The 16251-nt window shown below is 36.3% G+C and overlaps 3 protein-coding genes across 6 annotated transcripts; 1 reads left to right on the forward strand and 2 right to left on the reverse strand.

The window, feature by feature from the left end:
* Positions 1-1452: 1452 nt before the first annotated feature.
* Positions 1453-3246, reverse strand: LOC132631306 (uncharacterized). The gene is made up of 3 exons (XM_060346895.1): positions 3099-3246; positions 2677-2952; positions 1453-2624 (listed from the first exon to the last, which is right to left on the reverse strand). Exons 1-3 carry the CDS (start codon positions 3244-3246, stop codon positions 1453-1455), a joined length of 1596 nt encoding a protein of 531 aa, XP_060202878.1.
* On the forward strand, positions 3191-11185 carry LOC132632333 (uncharacterized). 4 transcript variants are annotated; one of them, XM_060348220.1, is made up of 14 exons: positions 3191-3340; positions 3426-3474; positions 3572-3673; positions 4974-5071; positions 6081-6164; positions 6277-6410; positions 6643-6715; positions 6808-6853; positions 7312-7421; positions 7665-7772; positions 7845-7904; positions 9172-9233; positions 10306-10615; positions 10819-11185. In XM_060348220.1, the coding sequence occupies exons 1-14, from the start codon at positions 3272-3274 to the stop codon at positions 11026-11028; spliced, it is 1515 nt and encodes a 504-aa protein (XP_060204203.1). In that variant the 5' UTR covers positions 3191-3271; the 3' UTR covers positions 11029-11185. The 4 variants fall into 4 exon arrangements, with proteins under 4 accessions (XP_060204203.1, XP_060204204.1, XP_060204205.1 ...); XM_060348221.1 differs by having other exon boundaries at positions 3252-3340; positions 3561-3673; XM_060348222.1 differs by lacking the exons at positions 3191-3340; positions 4974-5071 and having other exon boundaries at positions 3420-3474.
* Positions 11186-11300: 115 nt separating this feature from the next.
* On the reverse strand, positions 11301-14367 carry LOC132632334 (mitochondrial phosphate carrier protein 3, mitochondrial-like). The gene is made up of 6 exons (XM_060348224.1): positions 13884-14367; positions 12702-13063; positions 12556-12599; positions 11920-12134; positions 11712-11836; positions 11301-11600 (listed from the first exon to the last, which is right to left on the reverse strand). The coding sequence occupies exons 1-6, from the start codon at positions 14187-14189 to the stop codon at positions 11561-11563; spliced, it is 1092 nt and encodes a 363-aa protein (XP_060204207.1). The 5' UTR covers positions 14190-14367; the 3' UTR covers positions 11301-11560.
* Between the last annotated feature and the right edge of the window lie 1884 nt (positions 14368-16251).

Here is a 16251-nt window from a genome sequence, read left to right on the forward strand (position 1 = left end):
TATCAAGAAAAATCTTACTGTTGAAAAAGCTAATATTTAAAAGGATTTGGGCAGATGAAACCTCTTTTATTTTTTTAGAGGATTTTCGTCCCCAAAAAGAACTCCCCTCAAAAGACTCTAGAACATTATTATATATAGGAAACGTCTAGGGTTTTTCTAGGTTTCAAATATTGGGCGGGATTTTTCGAATCAATTCGAATCAAACGTTAGGCGGTCTTTTCTGTCTTTGACCAGAAAACAGAGACGAAGAAGACAGATCCCATTAACTTGTACTACAAAAGTGCAAAAGGGAACAGATAAAGACATATTTATGGTTCATGAGCGAACAAAATTCATTAATTGTTTTCAGAGGGGAGCGAAAGAGAAAGAAGCAAGAAACAAAATATTACCATCTTCAACGGTTGAATAAACTGACGAGGAGAAGGACATGCATTAACTTCTTTCCCGTAATGGCCATACACGGCCTGATGAAGGTGAAAGGGGACTGTGATTTTTCCATTTGTGGCTGAAGAGGAGAAACAGAGAGAGAGAGAGAGAGGAAAGAGAGAGAAATGGAGGCGCGACTGAGTGAATAACGACAAGTGTATGAGTATTGAGAGCAAGTAAGACATGCTTAATAAGCAAAGCCCTACCTCCCGTTGAAAGAAATTTCAAGTGCCACCCTTTAATCTTGTAAGGCTGCGTACAATAGACCCTTATGGTCCGGCCCTTCTCCGGAATTCGCGCATAGCGGGAGCTTAGTGCACCGGGCTGCCCTTTTTTACCCTTTAATCTTGTTAATAACCTTGTTCACCATGTTAGAGAAGATATAAAGAGTTTTTCTTCCTTTGTAAATAGGGCAACCCAAATACTGTATAGGCAATTTGTCATGTCGCATACCCAATATTCTCCCAACTCTAGTGATAGTACTATGAGCAGTTTTAGGAGCCATAACAAAGCAACTTTTATTTTTATTGATAAGTTGTCCACTAATTTTCTCATAAGTTTCCAAAGTATCCAGGACAAGTTTGAGAGACTGCTTAATTCCACTACAGAAAATGATGGTATCATCAGCAAATGAAAGATGAGTAACTTGAGGCCCTTGGTTGTTCATATAGTAACCTCTGAATCTGTTGTTGTTGTGGAGCTCATTTAGCATCTGAGAAAGAAGCTCGACACTGAGTACGAATAAAGAGGGTGATAAAGGGTCACCCTGCCTCAGTCCTCGTTCAGATTTGAAGAACCCATGTCTGCTACCATTTACAATCAGGGAGTACCAATTGTTGGAGATAAATATGTAAATTAAGTCAACCCACTCTTCCTTAAAGCCAAGTTGTCTAAGCATGAAACATAGGAACGACCAAGATACTCTGTCATAAGCTTTGGCCATATCCAATTTAATAACAATATTCATCCCTTTTCTAGGTTTGTTAATGTTATGCACAATCTCTTGAGTCAATAATATGTTCTCATTTATATCCCTTCCCTTGACAAAGCCACTTTGATTAAGGGAGATAATTCACTTTGATTAAGGGAGATAATTCTAGGCAAGATAGTGCTCAGCCTAGCATTTATCAGCTTAGCAATAATCTTACTGAATACATTACATAGGCTAATAGGTCTGATGTCAGAGAATTGCTGAGGAGAATTAACTTTTGGTAACATGATAAGGCAAGTGTGGGTAATGAATCTAGGAAGTGTAGCACCGTTAAAGAAGGCTTTAACAGCCTTATGTACATCATAGCCAATAATATTCCAGGCATTTTGGTAAAATTTGGCACTTAGACCATCTGGTCCAGGTGCGCTATCAGGCTTAATAGAGAAGGTACTGTTTTTGACCTTTTGCAAAGTAGGGATAGCAGTGAGAGTCTCATTGTCTGCATCAGACACCACTTTTTTTACCACACTAAGGACTTGAGAATCTTCAATGGTGTTTTCTGCACTAAACAACTTCTGAAAGAACTGGACTGCTGCTCCAGCTACATCATTAGTCCCTTCAACCCAGGTTCCTTCATCATTTTTAATCTTAAGAATGGAGATTTTCTTTCTCCTATATTTAATCACACCATGAAAATATGCAGTGTTGGCATCTCTTTCAGTCAACCACTTGATTCTGGCCTTCTGTTTGAGAACACTATCTTGCAATTTCAGAAAGTTGTTGAACTCAGCTTTAGCACAAGATATCTTAGTTCTGATCTCCTGATTGTCGTTAATAGTGGCCTCATCTTCAAGGTCTTTGATGAGTTTTTCCAGCCTCATTAGTTTCTCATAGATATCTCCAAATGTAGATCTAGACCAAACACTAAGAGTTTTGCAAACCTTCTTGGTCTTCTGAGGTAGAACATACAAAGAATTTCCCTGCACTTCTTTAGACCAAGACTGTTGGATGATATTCAAATGGTCTTCGTGTTTTACCCACATCTTCAAGAACTTAAAATAGCTAATATGGTCATTGACAGGAATTCCACATTTAATAAGTAAAGGGGCATGGTCTGAGCAAGTTCTAGAAAGATGAGTCACTGTTGTACCCCCAAACAAGTCAAACCATTCTTCATTATAAGCTAGTCTGTCTAATCTCTTCCAGATGGTGTTCGGGGGATCTCTATTATCACTCCAAGTGAAGGGAGCCCAGAGAAACCACCATCCTGCAAATGACAATCTGTCAGGCAAGATAAGAAATCAAAACCTTCTTCAGACCTATATGGCTTCCTCCGACTTTTTCCTTTGGACTAGTGGAAACATTGAAGTCACCAACCACACCCCACGGGCCATTGATTCGACCCGCTGAATCTCTCAATTCATCCCATAGGACAACTCTTAGATTCTCATCACACTTAGCATAAACAACCGTGACATAAAATGCAAAGGTACCTTGAGCTTGAGAAATATGAAGTAAAACTTGTTGTTCTTTATCTTCCATGCTCATAATCAGAAGTCCAGAATATCCAGATCTTGTTAGAGCAAATATGAAAGCTGTATTGAAATCCAAGCTTTCTTTTGAACCTTTCAATCTTCCTTGCCATCACCAGAATATAGTAACATTATTGGTATGTCATATGATAGAATGAGGTAGACCTAAAATGAATAACACGGTCAGTAAAATATTGTAAAAGAATAACATTGGGCCGATGACATCTTAGCTCGGCCTGCTTTTTGACTACTATGCAAGAGCCCAGCCTCAAAAAGCCCAAGATTTGAATAGAACCAGGCCCAACCCGAGTCCAAAATCATCACCTCTTCTTCTCGGATGAAAACCCCAGTATTCATTGTTGCAGAAACGTAGCTTAGAACCATGGCCATTTCCACTGGTTTTGCATTTTCTTGTCGCCCACATTTTCCCCTCTCTCATAGCATGCGAAAGGTGCCTCTCTCTTTACACATACATACATACATACCTCTTTATTGTTTATGATTACAGACACTCTTTATGTTTTTTTTTTTTACAGGCATTTATTGGCTGTGCCGCAGCAATTGAAGATATCGACAGTAGCAAAGGTTGGTGAATTTGGAAATTTTTTGTTTTATTTTAAAGTTTCCATTTTTGCTGGTAAAAAAAAAAAAAAAAGGTGATGAAATTTTAGTGGTGTTGCAGAACCAGTAGAATGGAAGAGGTTCCATTCAAAGGAACTAGGAATTAGCAGTTCAATGATTGCAAAACCTACAAAAGTTGTCCTTAATGGTCTCAAAAGTAAAGGTACTTTAATTCCCAGTTGATTTATGTTTGCTTTTGTTTAGGATTATAATGGTAATTTAATTTCCTTGTTAGTTAATGGGAAAACTTAATGAATGGGACTAGTCTACAGTATTCATGTTACTGCGCTTTTCTCTATTGATGCAAAGAGAAAAAAAATGAATATATTCATGCTTGATAATTCTTTTATGAGTACCTGGCACCTATTTGATAAGTCAGCTTCCAGCATCAGCAAACTTTCCTATCCCATTTAATTGTTTTGTGGTTAAGAGAGTTTAAGATTTGCGTGAGAGTTTCTTAAGGGTGTTGTTGTTTATTCCTTATTTATGATTACGAACAAGAGGTGATGCGTGTTTCTTTTAAGAGAAATGCAATGTATACGAGATCTGCCATTTGGTACGTGGCTTCTTATAATGTTAACTTTTGATGGGATGCTTTAGGTGATAAATGTGATGGGATTGATTTCCATTTTTGTTAAAAACTTCCTTGTTGCTATTTTTCTGTGTTTAGAAATGGATTATCTAATAAAAAATAAAAACAAGAACGAAAAAAGAAATGAATCAACTAGCGTATGCATTGGATCCCTTCTGGTCTAGGGAATGAGTGACACTAGGTGGGGGTTGGGTGAACCAACTGGTCGTTCCTTTAGTTGAAGTATCAGACCCCTTTTCCGATACCTAGGTTATTGACGAGAGATTCCTAACTTCGCCGAAGTAGAAGCCCCACTTCCCGCAAAAAAATCCACTACCCACACACCCAAAAAGGGGAAACTTTCAATTAGTCCTTGAAGGAAATGTCTCTTTATTATTTAGATTAAAAAAACTTGTTTATCCTTGTCAATAAAAAACTTGTTTAAAGACCCATGTTTCCACCCTCATTTACAGTAAACACATGATGAATAAATCCTGAAGCAGCCATGGGGCAATAAAAAGCAGAGAGAAACTGCAACCGCTGAGACCTAGAGTTTCACCTGATAACAGCTACCAAATACTTGATGTCATATTTTTTTAACGAAAAGGTTGATGTAATATGCCATGTCTGGCTATATGTAATTGCTTCTTGGTCTTTCAATAGTAATGATTAGATTGAAGCTTAATGGATAATTATCGTGGCATAACGTGCAGCTGATGAGGATAACTATTAGATACTGATTTTGTCTTGAAGTTTTTCTATTTACTTGATAAATTGTTATCTAATGCTTTAGTGGTACGGGCTGTGAGTATTCTCTTTTCCCTGTGTCATAAGTTCAATGTCTTCTCTGAATTCTGACACCCTGAGAAATTTCTTTCCGTCTATCTTGTAGGATTTGAAGTTTACCTTGTGGGGGGCTGTGTTCGGGATCTTATTTTAAAACGAACACCCAAAGATTTTGACATTATAACTACAGCTGAACTTAAAGAGGTTAGTCTTGGGTCTGAACTGTATAATGGTTATTCTACTGCATATATTTCAGGTCATGCTAGGTGATGTTGTAGATCATCTTCAATGATATTTCATTGTAGATCAGTGACATTATAGATGTCATAACTGCTTTCTGTCAGTTTCCAGGTTTTAAATAATAACCTTTTCATAGCAACATAGGAGGACTTTAATGCCTAAAAAACCTACCTCAACAACTTCAGGGTCCCTTCTTATTATGTGTTGTCCTCGCTTCTTGGTCGTGAAGCTCATACACGCTATGTAGTTTATTTAACTAATTTGTTTACTATTATCTCCGGAACCATTCCTTCCCTTCTGTCCCTCGGAGGGGAGTCTTAGCTCAGCGATTGGAGGGATTCAAACATACAAGTCCGGATGCATTGCCTGATTTAACATGGAATTTACCTCGAGGGTTCTATGTTGGAATTTTTATTGAGAATTCAGCTGCTTGGAAAATTGTCTTCGGTATATTACGAATTAAATACAATTTGAAGGCTTTGGTTTTGTTACCTAAACCTTTTTCTCTTCTAACGCGGGAATTGGGATTGTAACAGCTCGCACCATTATGTATTATGTGAATTTCTTACCATTAAACAAATATTAGCTGCCTATTCTTTTTCTTTCGGCATGGAATTGACACATCACAGACTATAATAGTGTCTGAAGTTTTGTGTAGCTGTAATTGATCTAGTAGAAGGATGTTGCTCAGATGTCTTATCCTTATAAGTCACTAGCCTTTGGTGTAATGTGATGAGTGCTGAATCTTGATGGAGAAGGTGCTAATTTGATTACTCAGTTCAGTGCTTTATGTCCTTATAGAGCATGATTCATGTTTTCTCATAATCTTCTCTGTGCGCCAAATTGACTGTAACTTTGTGATTACTCTAGATTTTGGTACTTTGTATGCAAAAGTTTCTTCTTTGCTAACTAAGATTTTGAATCCAAATATACATGTGATCTGAATGGCCTATTATCATCATTGTAATTGCAGGTGAGGAGAACGTTTTCACATTGTGAGATAGTTGGAAGGCGGTTCCCGATCTGCCATGTGCATGTTGATGATGAACTTGTGGAGGTTTGCCATGATCTTTATCATTTCTTCCCAACATAGGTGCAAAGATCATTTTGCGCACTTTAAATTCATATTATTTGCTTATGAGGTGCATTTTATTTTTATTAATAATTAGGTTTCAAGCTTTCACACCTCAGGAATAAGGCCTGTGAGGGACTTGGATTTATCTTTTGAGAAGCCCATTGACTGTGATGAGAAGGACCACTTTCGATGGAGAAATTGTTTGCGTAGAGATTTTACGATAAACGGGTTGCATATCTGATCCTAGTTCCTTCTTGACTTTGCGTTTATCAGTGCCCCACATTTGCCAACAACTTTCATTGATTTTGTGCTGTACTTTTTTTTTTTTTTTTTGACGGTTTTCTATAAGTAGTGTATGGGTTGGAGGTGTTTCAGTAGGCTTCTAAACTTTATATAAAAACTTCTGAAATTTACTATTGTCTACTGACGGTTGTAAATTATCCTCTTTGTTTTTGCTCAGGTTGATGTTTGACCCTTATTCAAAACTCGTCTATGATTACATGGGTGGAGTGGATGATCTCAGGAAAGCTAAAGTGTGCATATTATCTTTAATAAGGTCTAATTGTTAGTTTGTTACCATAATCTTCTCCATTCCACCACATTGATTTGATCACTTTTGCTACAGGTACGAACAATCGGTCCTTCTAGTTTCTCATTTATAGAGGATTGCGGTGAGTTCCCTTTCATTTCCTGTTCCTTAAGTGATGTTCAACTCTTAAAAATGATCGACAGTTTAAGTCCTCTATATTTGTTCGGACATCTATTGGCTTTGTGATTTAATTGCCAACACTTGGCTTGCTTTTTTTCTTCTAAAGCAACTTCATTGCCCTATTGTAATCTTCTTTCTTATATTTGTTATCTTAAAATAACTATAGTACTATACACAAGAGCTTTTGAAGGGGTGGAGATAAGCTTTGCTCAATTGAGGAGTAGTCTCCGATCCCTTATTTTCTTTTGGTGCACCCATGTAGTTCCTGTTTGTATATAGGATTGGGTGTCTTTTGGAGAGAACCATATTTTGTAGGGTTCTCCTTTTTTTTGTATATCTCTTGTATACAGCCAAGATGGCCTATTTATTATCAATGAAATCTTTTACTCGATCAAAAAAATTATTATTTTACCTTTGCAGCTCGAATCCTTCGTGCAATTAGAATTGCTGCCAGACTTGGATTTCGATTTGGAAGGGAGACAGCTCTTTCTATTAAAAACTTATCATCTTCAGTCCTGAGGCTTGATAGGGTACATGGAGAACATCTCTCTCTCTCTCTCTCTCTCTCTGTGTCTTTCTCTCTTTATATATATATAAAATTTGTATGTGTGTGACTGTTTATATGTAATATATGAATATATTTATGTGTGTAATGTGTCTATGAATATATGTATATATGTTGGTTTACAAACTACAAAGCATTAAAACTATGTTGTGATAGGTAAAAGCACTAAAACTATTTCAAAATGTTTTATTCGGCTTTGGTTTTTCAGGGAAGGCTCCTCATGGAAATGAATTACATGTTAGCCTATGGCTCTGCTGAGGCTTCACTAAGATTATTGTGGAAATTTGGTCTTCTAGATATACTTTTACCAATTCAGGTGAATATACTCTGAATCCTGTTTCGCCCTATGGTCAGTTAAATTTCATTTCTAATATAGCTTAATTTGCAGGCAGCATATTTCGTACGGCATGGTTTTAGAAGGCGCGATAAGAGGTCTAACTTGCTTTTGGTAATTTTTATTTTTTTATTTTTTTTATAAATCTTGCTCTGACGCAAGATGTTTGATTTCTTCTTTTTGGATCCACCACAGACTCCTGCCCTCCATAAGGTACTTCCGGGGTGAAATATTTTCCCCTTAAAAGTAGTACCTATTGGCCTTTAGGTGATGGCAAACAACGGTGGTTATAGGTTATTATGCTTAGTCATAACTGATCTATTTAACTGCATTTGTGGCTTAAAAAGTGAGTTATGCCTTGATGAGGTAGATTTTTGACCATAAGTTCATTCCCTGAAATATAATGATGAGAGACTCAGATTCTCGTAAAAAAAGGCCAAAAGGATAGAGAGAGAAGAAACAAACCATGTTTCTTTTGTTGGTTTGCAATTAACTTGGTGTTGATCTAATGGAGAATCATAAGGTTGTAGATCTCATACTGGGAGCATTTTCAAGACGATCAAAGCTCTGTAAATGCAAATAATGAGTTTGAGAACAGCACTGAGTGAAGAACCAACAATCATTATTTAGCAAAGAGTTGCTCATGGTTGTCTCACTGAGTGTTAAAGATTGCATTGTTTTGTTACTCCCTCCGTTCACTTTTACTTGTCCACTATACTAAAAATAAAGTTTCACTTTTACTCATCACTTTTAGTATATCAAGAGAAAAACATATTTTTTTCCATGTTTTAATCTTAGCTGTAATTACTCATTCCCCAAATCATTTTTCAAGACCCAAGACTAAACATCAAATAATAAGGGTATTGTAGTAAAATACTCATATCAATTATTATTTCTTAAAGGATGTGCAAAGTCTAAACTGGACAAGTAAATGTGAACGGAGATAGTATTTCTTATAAAAATAGTCCCAAACTCAGTACATGTGCGTTCTTAGAATATACACGCGATCCTGCCTATACTTCTCTTTTACATTAAATGGCCTATACTACAATGAAGAGAAAACATGAATCTACAGTACCAGTTTCTCAAAAAAAAAAAATAAAAAAAAAATCATGGGTTCTCTGACATCCTATTTGTGCAAACCATCAATTGCCAACATCCAAATGCGGATTTTATTCTGGTTCCCTATCCTTGTTGATGCACCATTTTAATACCATGAATATAATTGTCATCTCTCTCCTCCTTCCGTTTCCACATGTAAGTTTTGACATATTAGCAATTCTGCATATCTCATTTCTCGAACCTATGTTATGTTGGTTTTGGTTTGATGAGTAAGAAGTCAAAACTATTATGATTAACTTGTTTCTGCTTTCCTTTGCAGTCTCTATTTTCCAACCTTGATAAATTAGTGGCCCCTGATAGGCCATGCCACAGTAGCTTATGGTAAGATTCTCTGCACTGGCTCAGCAAGTAAGATGGTTTGTAAGTCACTCTATAAATCAGTTTCAATGTCATGGATATCTATTGGATTGTGCAGTATTCCTATTTCAGCCTGATAATTCTCCTGCGTCAGGGACCATTACCTTTCCTCTAGAAAGTTAGTTAAAGGACTGTTCAGATACTAGATAGAAAAGTGAAACCGAAGAGCAAAATTCATACGTATTATATGTAAATAAAGGACCACTGAAAATGCCCTAGAAAATGGGAACCTCAAGGACAAATCAAATATGTGTGTGTCTAATTGTTTGACAGCTCAAAAAGTTAATGCTTTATTTTTTTTTTAAAAAAAGGTAAAATGTGCGTCAACAAGTTCTTGGCTGATTTGACTGGCGTATATATCTCTTGGACATTCTCTCAGTCAGTTTGAGTGGGCTTGTTACTAGTCCAAATGTGCAAATGTTCCATATATTGTAGAATGATACATCCTCTAGTTCCCCAGTGTAATTATTTCAACAGATTTCTGAGTCAGTTAAATGCAAGTGAACAATATTTTTGGCAAGTAACTGAAAACGTGCAAGTGCAGATTTTTTTTTTGTCAATATGTTTTAGTCATGTTAGTATGTTTACTTTTAAGTCCAATTCTTTCTAGGTCTTTTAGCCTTTTAGAGAATGCCAATAGAAAATAGAAAATATGGAGAACTTCTAGTGCTTTTATTTTTCATTTATTTTATATGATGTGAGGTTTCACATAGCCGCCCCAACTGAAGTCTGCCCAGTTCCTAGGTATGTGCATGTATTCTCTATGTCATTTGCGATACATCGCCAAAGAATTAATACTTTTAAAAGAATGTGAGTAATAGGGTAATGGTGTATGTTTTTGCCTTAGCTTAAGTGTAACTGATCTGTCTTCTGTTAACATGCCAAAAAAGGTTTTAACACGTTTCTCTCAATTTTGTTCCTAAAAATGTAGAGGTAGAATCCTTTTCTCAAACTCTTAAGTGCATCAGGATGCTAAGAAGCTAATTTCCTTGTCGGATCAATCAGTCAAAGCTTATCTGAATTTTAAATGTTCTAGGGTCGCAATTTTGGCTTTACATAAAGCACTCTCAGATCAACCAAGGGACCCTTTGGTGGTTGCTGCATTTGGCCTTGGTGTTCATAACGGAGGTGATTTGTCAGAAGCTTTAAGTATAGCTAAAAGGATTTCTGCACAACATGATGGAAGCTTTCATGAGTTGGAATCTCAGGATCTGGACTTGCCAGCTTTAAAAGAAGAAGTTGTGGAACTGGCAACTTCAGTTCAAAGGGCACTGACTAATATGACGGACGAGTATTTTGTCTCACGAGCAATGACAAACTACCCTAAAGCGCCGTACTCAGATCTAGTAAGCTGATTTCCCTAATAATCTCTCACTTTTGGTTCTTGTTATTCTTCGTGACTAATCCTTTGTTTCCTCTCCTGGTCGTTTGGCCTTTGGTTTCAATGTCTTTATATTTGTGGGCATACAGCTACGAACCAAAAGAAAGTTGATACTCATCTGCCAAAGAAAGAGACAACCTAATCTCTTCCTTTTTCATTCTTTTGCAGGTATTTATTCCATTAGCACTGTATTTAAAGGCGTGCAAGGTTTGCCAATGCGTTAGAATGGGAAAGGAGAACGGGTTTGTACCTAAGCAAGGTAGCAAGATAGACTATGAGTTATTAGCTTTGGGTAGCCTACAGGAAGTCCGGCATGTCTTTGCAAGGATTGTCTTTGATACCATATATCCATTAAACACTGGCGAGGATGATACCTAATGAGTATCTGTTAACGTCAGGTTTATGTATTTTTGCCTGTGGAATGTAGTATCAGTTGCAGGAAATTGATAGTTGATAGGTGTAAGAAATAGCTTGTTCCAATAAAAACAGTTGTACCGTTTGCTTTTGATAAAACTGTCTGTACTCTTCTCATATATTTGCTGGTGTTTTTGGAAGGTCTTTCCTTTGTTGTGTTTTTACAATCGTATATTGAATCGACAAAAGAAATATCATCTCATCACATAAGAACCATGAAGTGGAGAAGCAACATATTCTCATTATAAATTTGCCATATTATTGTAAATCCAAAAAACGTGTTTACAGACCAAGTGATACTACTTTAAAGTTTAAACCCAATAATGCCGAGGATGATTCATCCTCCAAAATATCCGATACAACTACAAACCTTTAAAGAATTCAAAACTAATGTTACCATATATCAAAAGTCAAAACTTAAATTGAAAGAATTTCCACTTCCCTTAGAACTAGTGGAAAACAAGAAGAAGATATTACGTAATCATCAATGCTTTCTTCACTTCTGGGCTGGAGGAGCTGCACCGCCGGTGGTTGGCCTGCAAGGCGAGGAATTTACGCATCAGTTCAAGATATTATAAGTAAGTCACAAGATTATCTCTTGCTTGATTCAACGTTAGCAAAGAAAATATAAGGTAGAAGAAGCTTACAGGCCAACGAAAACTTTGAAAGAATCATAGATGCCCCATTGTGCTCCAGTAAGTGTGCCAATCATGAATATACGAAGGGGAAGACCACGAGTACAGAGACCCCGTAGTCCTAGCTTACTCACAGCCTGCAAAAATGAACAAATCCATCATTAAGGATTAAGGTGAAACCGAACGTTAAAGCAGAGGAAGCAGTTCAATATTTACTCACATCACCCACAGTCGCTCCCTTGGCATTGTTGAGGAAAGAAACTAGGTTATCAGCAGGGTGTGACACAACAGCGCAAAGAATACCAGCCAAATATCCACCAGCAAAACTCACACCGAGCTGCGTAGAATTGCTGCACTGGTCTTTTGGTACTGGAATGACATGCTTATAGAGTTGTTCCACAATGTTTTCAAATGATGCAAACTTCATCATGGTGTCTGTAAAATAACCCATATGAGACTCAGTCAGTCTAGCCAATATCCATGTGGAACACTCCAGAAAGAGTAATTAAACAGATGCCAAGCAGTTCGACAAATAAAAGTTATACTCCTTTTGTTTCATTGATACAACACTCCTATTTAGTTTGTTCCAAAAAGAACAGAACCTATATATTTGGAAATCTTTAACTTTAAACTTCTCATTTAACATTAATGACATGCTCTTATAGCAGTAGAAATGTTCATGATATGTTAATGAACACAAGTTTTAAGTGTACTTTTAGCAAGTGCTAGAACTTCTCATTGCAAGAAACTGAATGACACCTTTTGGAAAGTTTCCAAGTATAAAGTCAAACAAAGTACCCATATGAAAAATCAAAATCCTAGTGATGGAAATATCAGAGGAAATATGTAAGCTTACATGGAATTTGTCGTCCCCAGAGAGGCACAATCCCCTTATAAAGCCTGTAATAAAAATTCAAATACCAAGTTTTCGTCAGCACTAATCAAACCCCACAATAAGCAAATTAACAACAAACTTGTTCAACTTAAAATATATATGCATACCCGGCAGCTCCTTCAGCCTTGACAAGTTTGGGAAGTCCATCAGACAAGCCTCTAGCAAAACCAGGCTGAGTTTGTACACGAACTTTAACAGCCTCAAATGGACAAAGGGCAACATCAGCAATAACTTCAGCAGAAGCAGAACCAGCAAGGTAAATTAAAGTCTTGTATTTGACAGCATTTTCAGGGCCAGCAAGGTCTGAGTAGTACTTCTTGAAATATTCATAGAATCCATATTTGCATGCTCCTTGTGCACTGTAACCAACCAGAGTAGGCGCCCAACCCCTAAACATTCCTCTAATACCCTGCTCCTTAAATAAAATTCCAAAACCAGACGAAATGCTCTTGTACTTCGCTGGGTCAATCTGACAAATCAAACATTTCAAAATAAGGACATTAAATCCGTCATTAATCCAATTTTTTCTGGAAGTGCAACTCTTACTTTTTTCATTTTCCTTTTCTCTTTTGATTTTAGGTCAACAAGCGAAAGAACAGAATGGAAGAGCAAAAAATACAGATGTGAAAGCTCTGTTTTTTATTTGCTCACAGAGGAATGATTGATTAAGGTTAGATCAAAAGTAACACACAACTATCCAGCCTAACATGATCAATTTTATGCAAGCCTAAGCATCGTCTTTTCATGACCGTTATCTTCAACTATTTGTTAAGAGTTTTAAGTTATGTACAACGATATATACTAATAATAATAAAAAAAAAATCCTAACTTTGCAATTCAAGTGGCTATAACAAATTATTACTCTATTTTCAGGTTATCTTAGGTTATTTGTTATTGTAGGTCAACTTAATCTGATAGTATAATAATTATTTACACGGTAAGCTAACATAACATAAATTCTAAGGTTAATACTTAAAAGTTACTCCCTCCGTTCAAGTTTATATCGAAATGTTTCCTTTTTAGCCTGCTCAAAAAAGAATGAAAACTTTCTAAATATGAAAATAATCTAACTTAAACTTCATGTTTCAACTTTGATAAGAAATTTTATAATGATACAAATGTTATGAATTATTTAAGACTATAAGTTTTCACAATCTTATAACCACGGTATATTTATGCCCATAACTTTCAAATCGTTCTCATTTCTTTCTTAAACTTCGCGTAGATTCAAACCTTGCCACATAAGTTGAAACGAGGGAGTAGAAAATAAAAAGGATCCTCTGCTATACCTGCATGTTGCACTTGACAAGATCGAGAGGGGTGACAGCCGTGTGAGTAGGACCACAACTCAGAATACCACCGATGGTACTGGCTGCATAAAACGCCGGTGAATACATTTCTACCTTATAACCTGAACCTGCACTCTCCTTTGGTGCTGGAATCAAGAAAGGCTTCTTCTCCATCGTTGGTGATGATGATGGTAAAATGGATGGCTGAGATGATCTATCCATATTATTGCCATGATGGTCCAAAGTAGTCGTGTAAAGAAAACTTGGGATTAAAGATTTCCGGGTAGAGTTGTCTGGAAACGCCATTGAAGTAGGTAGTTGTAACTGTGATCAAGAAATTAAAAGAGCTTTAATTTGTAATACTATGTATAAGAGAATTTGGAAATGAAGATGAAATATAAGAACTCTCCGAGGAAGAGGGAGAGTCGAAAATGGCTACGTTATGTGAAGGTCGTTTAATCAATTTATTGGCTTTCTTTTTTACGTGGCTTTGGACCAATTTATACTTAACACGAATCAAACAAGGTTGGCGGCCTTAGCTCTCCCTAATGGGTACTTTTGAGGTGCCCAATCAATTGGTCTGCGTTGAATGTTATTTGAACATCGACCTTCTTTACTTTGACTTTTTTTTATTTTTAATCTTTTTCCTTCGAGAGGAAAAAAGACATGGTCTGATAGCTTTTGTCATTTTATTTTTTGGTTTCAAGGCCCTGTTTAAGAAGCAAGGGGCGCAAAGGGAAATATTCCCTCCTCCTATTTGTTGTCTATGGGAACGAGGAGGCAAGCCCCCCATCTTGTTCTCTTTTTCTCCTTGAATCGGATGCGTTCACGAAGAGGAATATCTAGAATTTTGAGTTTAAAAATTCTGAATTTTAGTTAAGACAGTTTAATGAATCTTAACTTAGTATAAAATTTTGATCAAAACTATTAATTTTGCCGAACTCAGAACTAGTGCTCTGCCTCTATTCTCACGGTAAATTTTTATTTGTGCTTTATTTACTAATCTTTTTTCCATTTTGAGATATTTTTTGGGCTGGGAAAGGCAGAATGAAATAAGAAACAAGGTACATCTAGCAACTTATTGTCACATGGCATGATGGTTGAGGTTTTAGGCCAATTGCAAAGTCACTGATTACGCAACGTCATTGAGTCATTGGAAATATAGCAATTGAAACAAATTAAATTTGATTCTTTGAAGAGTCCGTACATGTAAATCTAGAATGGACAACTTTACTAGTCAAAGAATTGTAGGAACTCATGCTAATTGCCTGCCTTGTTTGTAATATAAATAAAATGATAATAAAATGCTGAAACTTTGCACTTATTCTAATTTCCAAGGTATACGCGGACCCATTTGACCAATGACTATAATTTATTTATTTTGAGATTCGAAACTTCTTTTTTCCTTCGTTCAGACTCGGTCCTAAATTCCTAACTTTCGTATTAATACTGATTTATGTGCCTTTCCGACACTGTTTACAATTGCGTGTTCCAACTTTGTTTTTGGTTCTCAGGAGAATTTGGTCAATAGCACCTGGAATATACAAACAAGTTTCTTGCATTGAAATATCAATAACAACTCCACTAGTTTTGTTGAGGTTAGAAGAATGACTAGTACTTCAATTTACGTCACAAAAGTGGAAAGTTACGACTTACGATCCATTAAAAGATACATTCTTCGATGTGTCTCTCCCTTAGTATTCACAAACATACACTTTAAAAAAATTCAAATTGAGGAAAAGAATAGTTTATGAGGATTGATATGGTTGCCATCGTATAACATTTCTAGCATCCAGATTTGGGGTTTTTTGGGGTGATTTATAATCTCAAATTTGTCATATTAATACACGATGTCTACAATTTTTTGCTCAAGTTTACCATGATAAGTTATGATGTGTTTTTCACATGTTAAAATACGAATGTGAGAAAATACAATCTCTTACACAATGTTTATTTACTTGCTTTTATGCCCATCTAACGTAAATATATTAACGTCGCATATCGTTCATAAAAATATTGGCAAGTGCTGACTTTGAAATATTACAATACAACACCTTATATTTATAGCACTGATTGGTATGAAGCTCACCTTACTTTATGTGGAATGGTCTGGCTCGCATTAAATTGACTAAACTTGGACGAGCATGTCAGTTAAGTTTTGAGTAATTTTCTCTCAAAAAGAAACCTCTAAAGGATGCGGTGCAGGGATAAGGTTTCCGGTCTCGAATTTTAGCCTCAGGTATAAAAAATATTTGATAGGGAGCGCTTTTCTAGTGGGTCTTACGCGATGCGAATCTGAATTAGTCGGACTCCAATACAGATAACGGAATGAAAAATCAAATAAAAAAACTTGTTTTCCTTATTTAGA

Source organism: Lycium barbarum, chromosome 3, assembly GCF_019175385.1.
Source record: "Lycium barbarum isolate Lr01 chromosome 3, ASM1917538v2, whole genome shotgun sequence".
In the NCBI taxonomy this organism is placed as follows: Eukaryota; Viridiplantae; Streptophyta; class Magnoliopsida; order Solanales; family Solanaceae; genus Lycium; species Lycium barbarum.

Bases quoted from the DNA above. Each gene is read 5' to 3' on its own strand.
- LOC132632334 (XM_060348224.1), bottom strand. From the start codon at position 14,189: ATGGCGTTTCCAGACAACTCTACCCGGAAATCTTTAATCCCAAGTTTT. The intron at 13,064-13,883 runs GTATAGCAGAGG...TTGATTTGTCAG, and splicing joins TTGTCAAGTGCAACATGCAG to ATTGACCCAGCGAAGTACAA. The intron at 11,837-11,919 runs GTGAGTAAATAT...TCATTTTTGCAG, and splicing joins AGGGAGCGACTGTGGGTGAT to GCTGTGAGTAAGCTAGGACT.
- LOC132632333 (XM_060348220.1), top strand. From the start codon at position 3,272: ATGGCCATTTCCACTGGTTTTGCATTTTCTTGTCGCCCACATTTTCCC. The intron at 6,854-7,311 runs GTGAGTTCCCTT...TTACCTTTGCAG, and splicing joins CTCATTTATAGAGGATTGCG to CTCGAATCCTTCGTGCAATT. The intron at 7,905-9,171 runs GTAATTTTTATT...TTTCCTTTGCAG, and splicing joins AGAGGTCTAACTTGCTTTTG to TCTCTATTTTCCAACCTTGA.
- LOC132631306 (XM_060346895.1), bottom strand. From the start codon at position 3,246: ATGAATACTGGGGTTTTCATCCGAGAAGAAGAGGTGATGATTTTGGAC. The intron at 2,953-3,098 runs GTTATTCTTTTA...ATTTCAATACAG, and splicing joins TAAGATGTCATCGGCCCAAT to CTTTCATATTTGCTCTAACA. The intron at 2,625-2,676 runs GTCTGAAGAAGG...TGTCATTTGCAG, and splicing joins AGTCGGAGGAAGCCATATAG to GATGGTGGTTTCTCTGGGCT.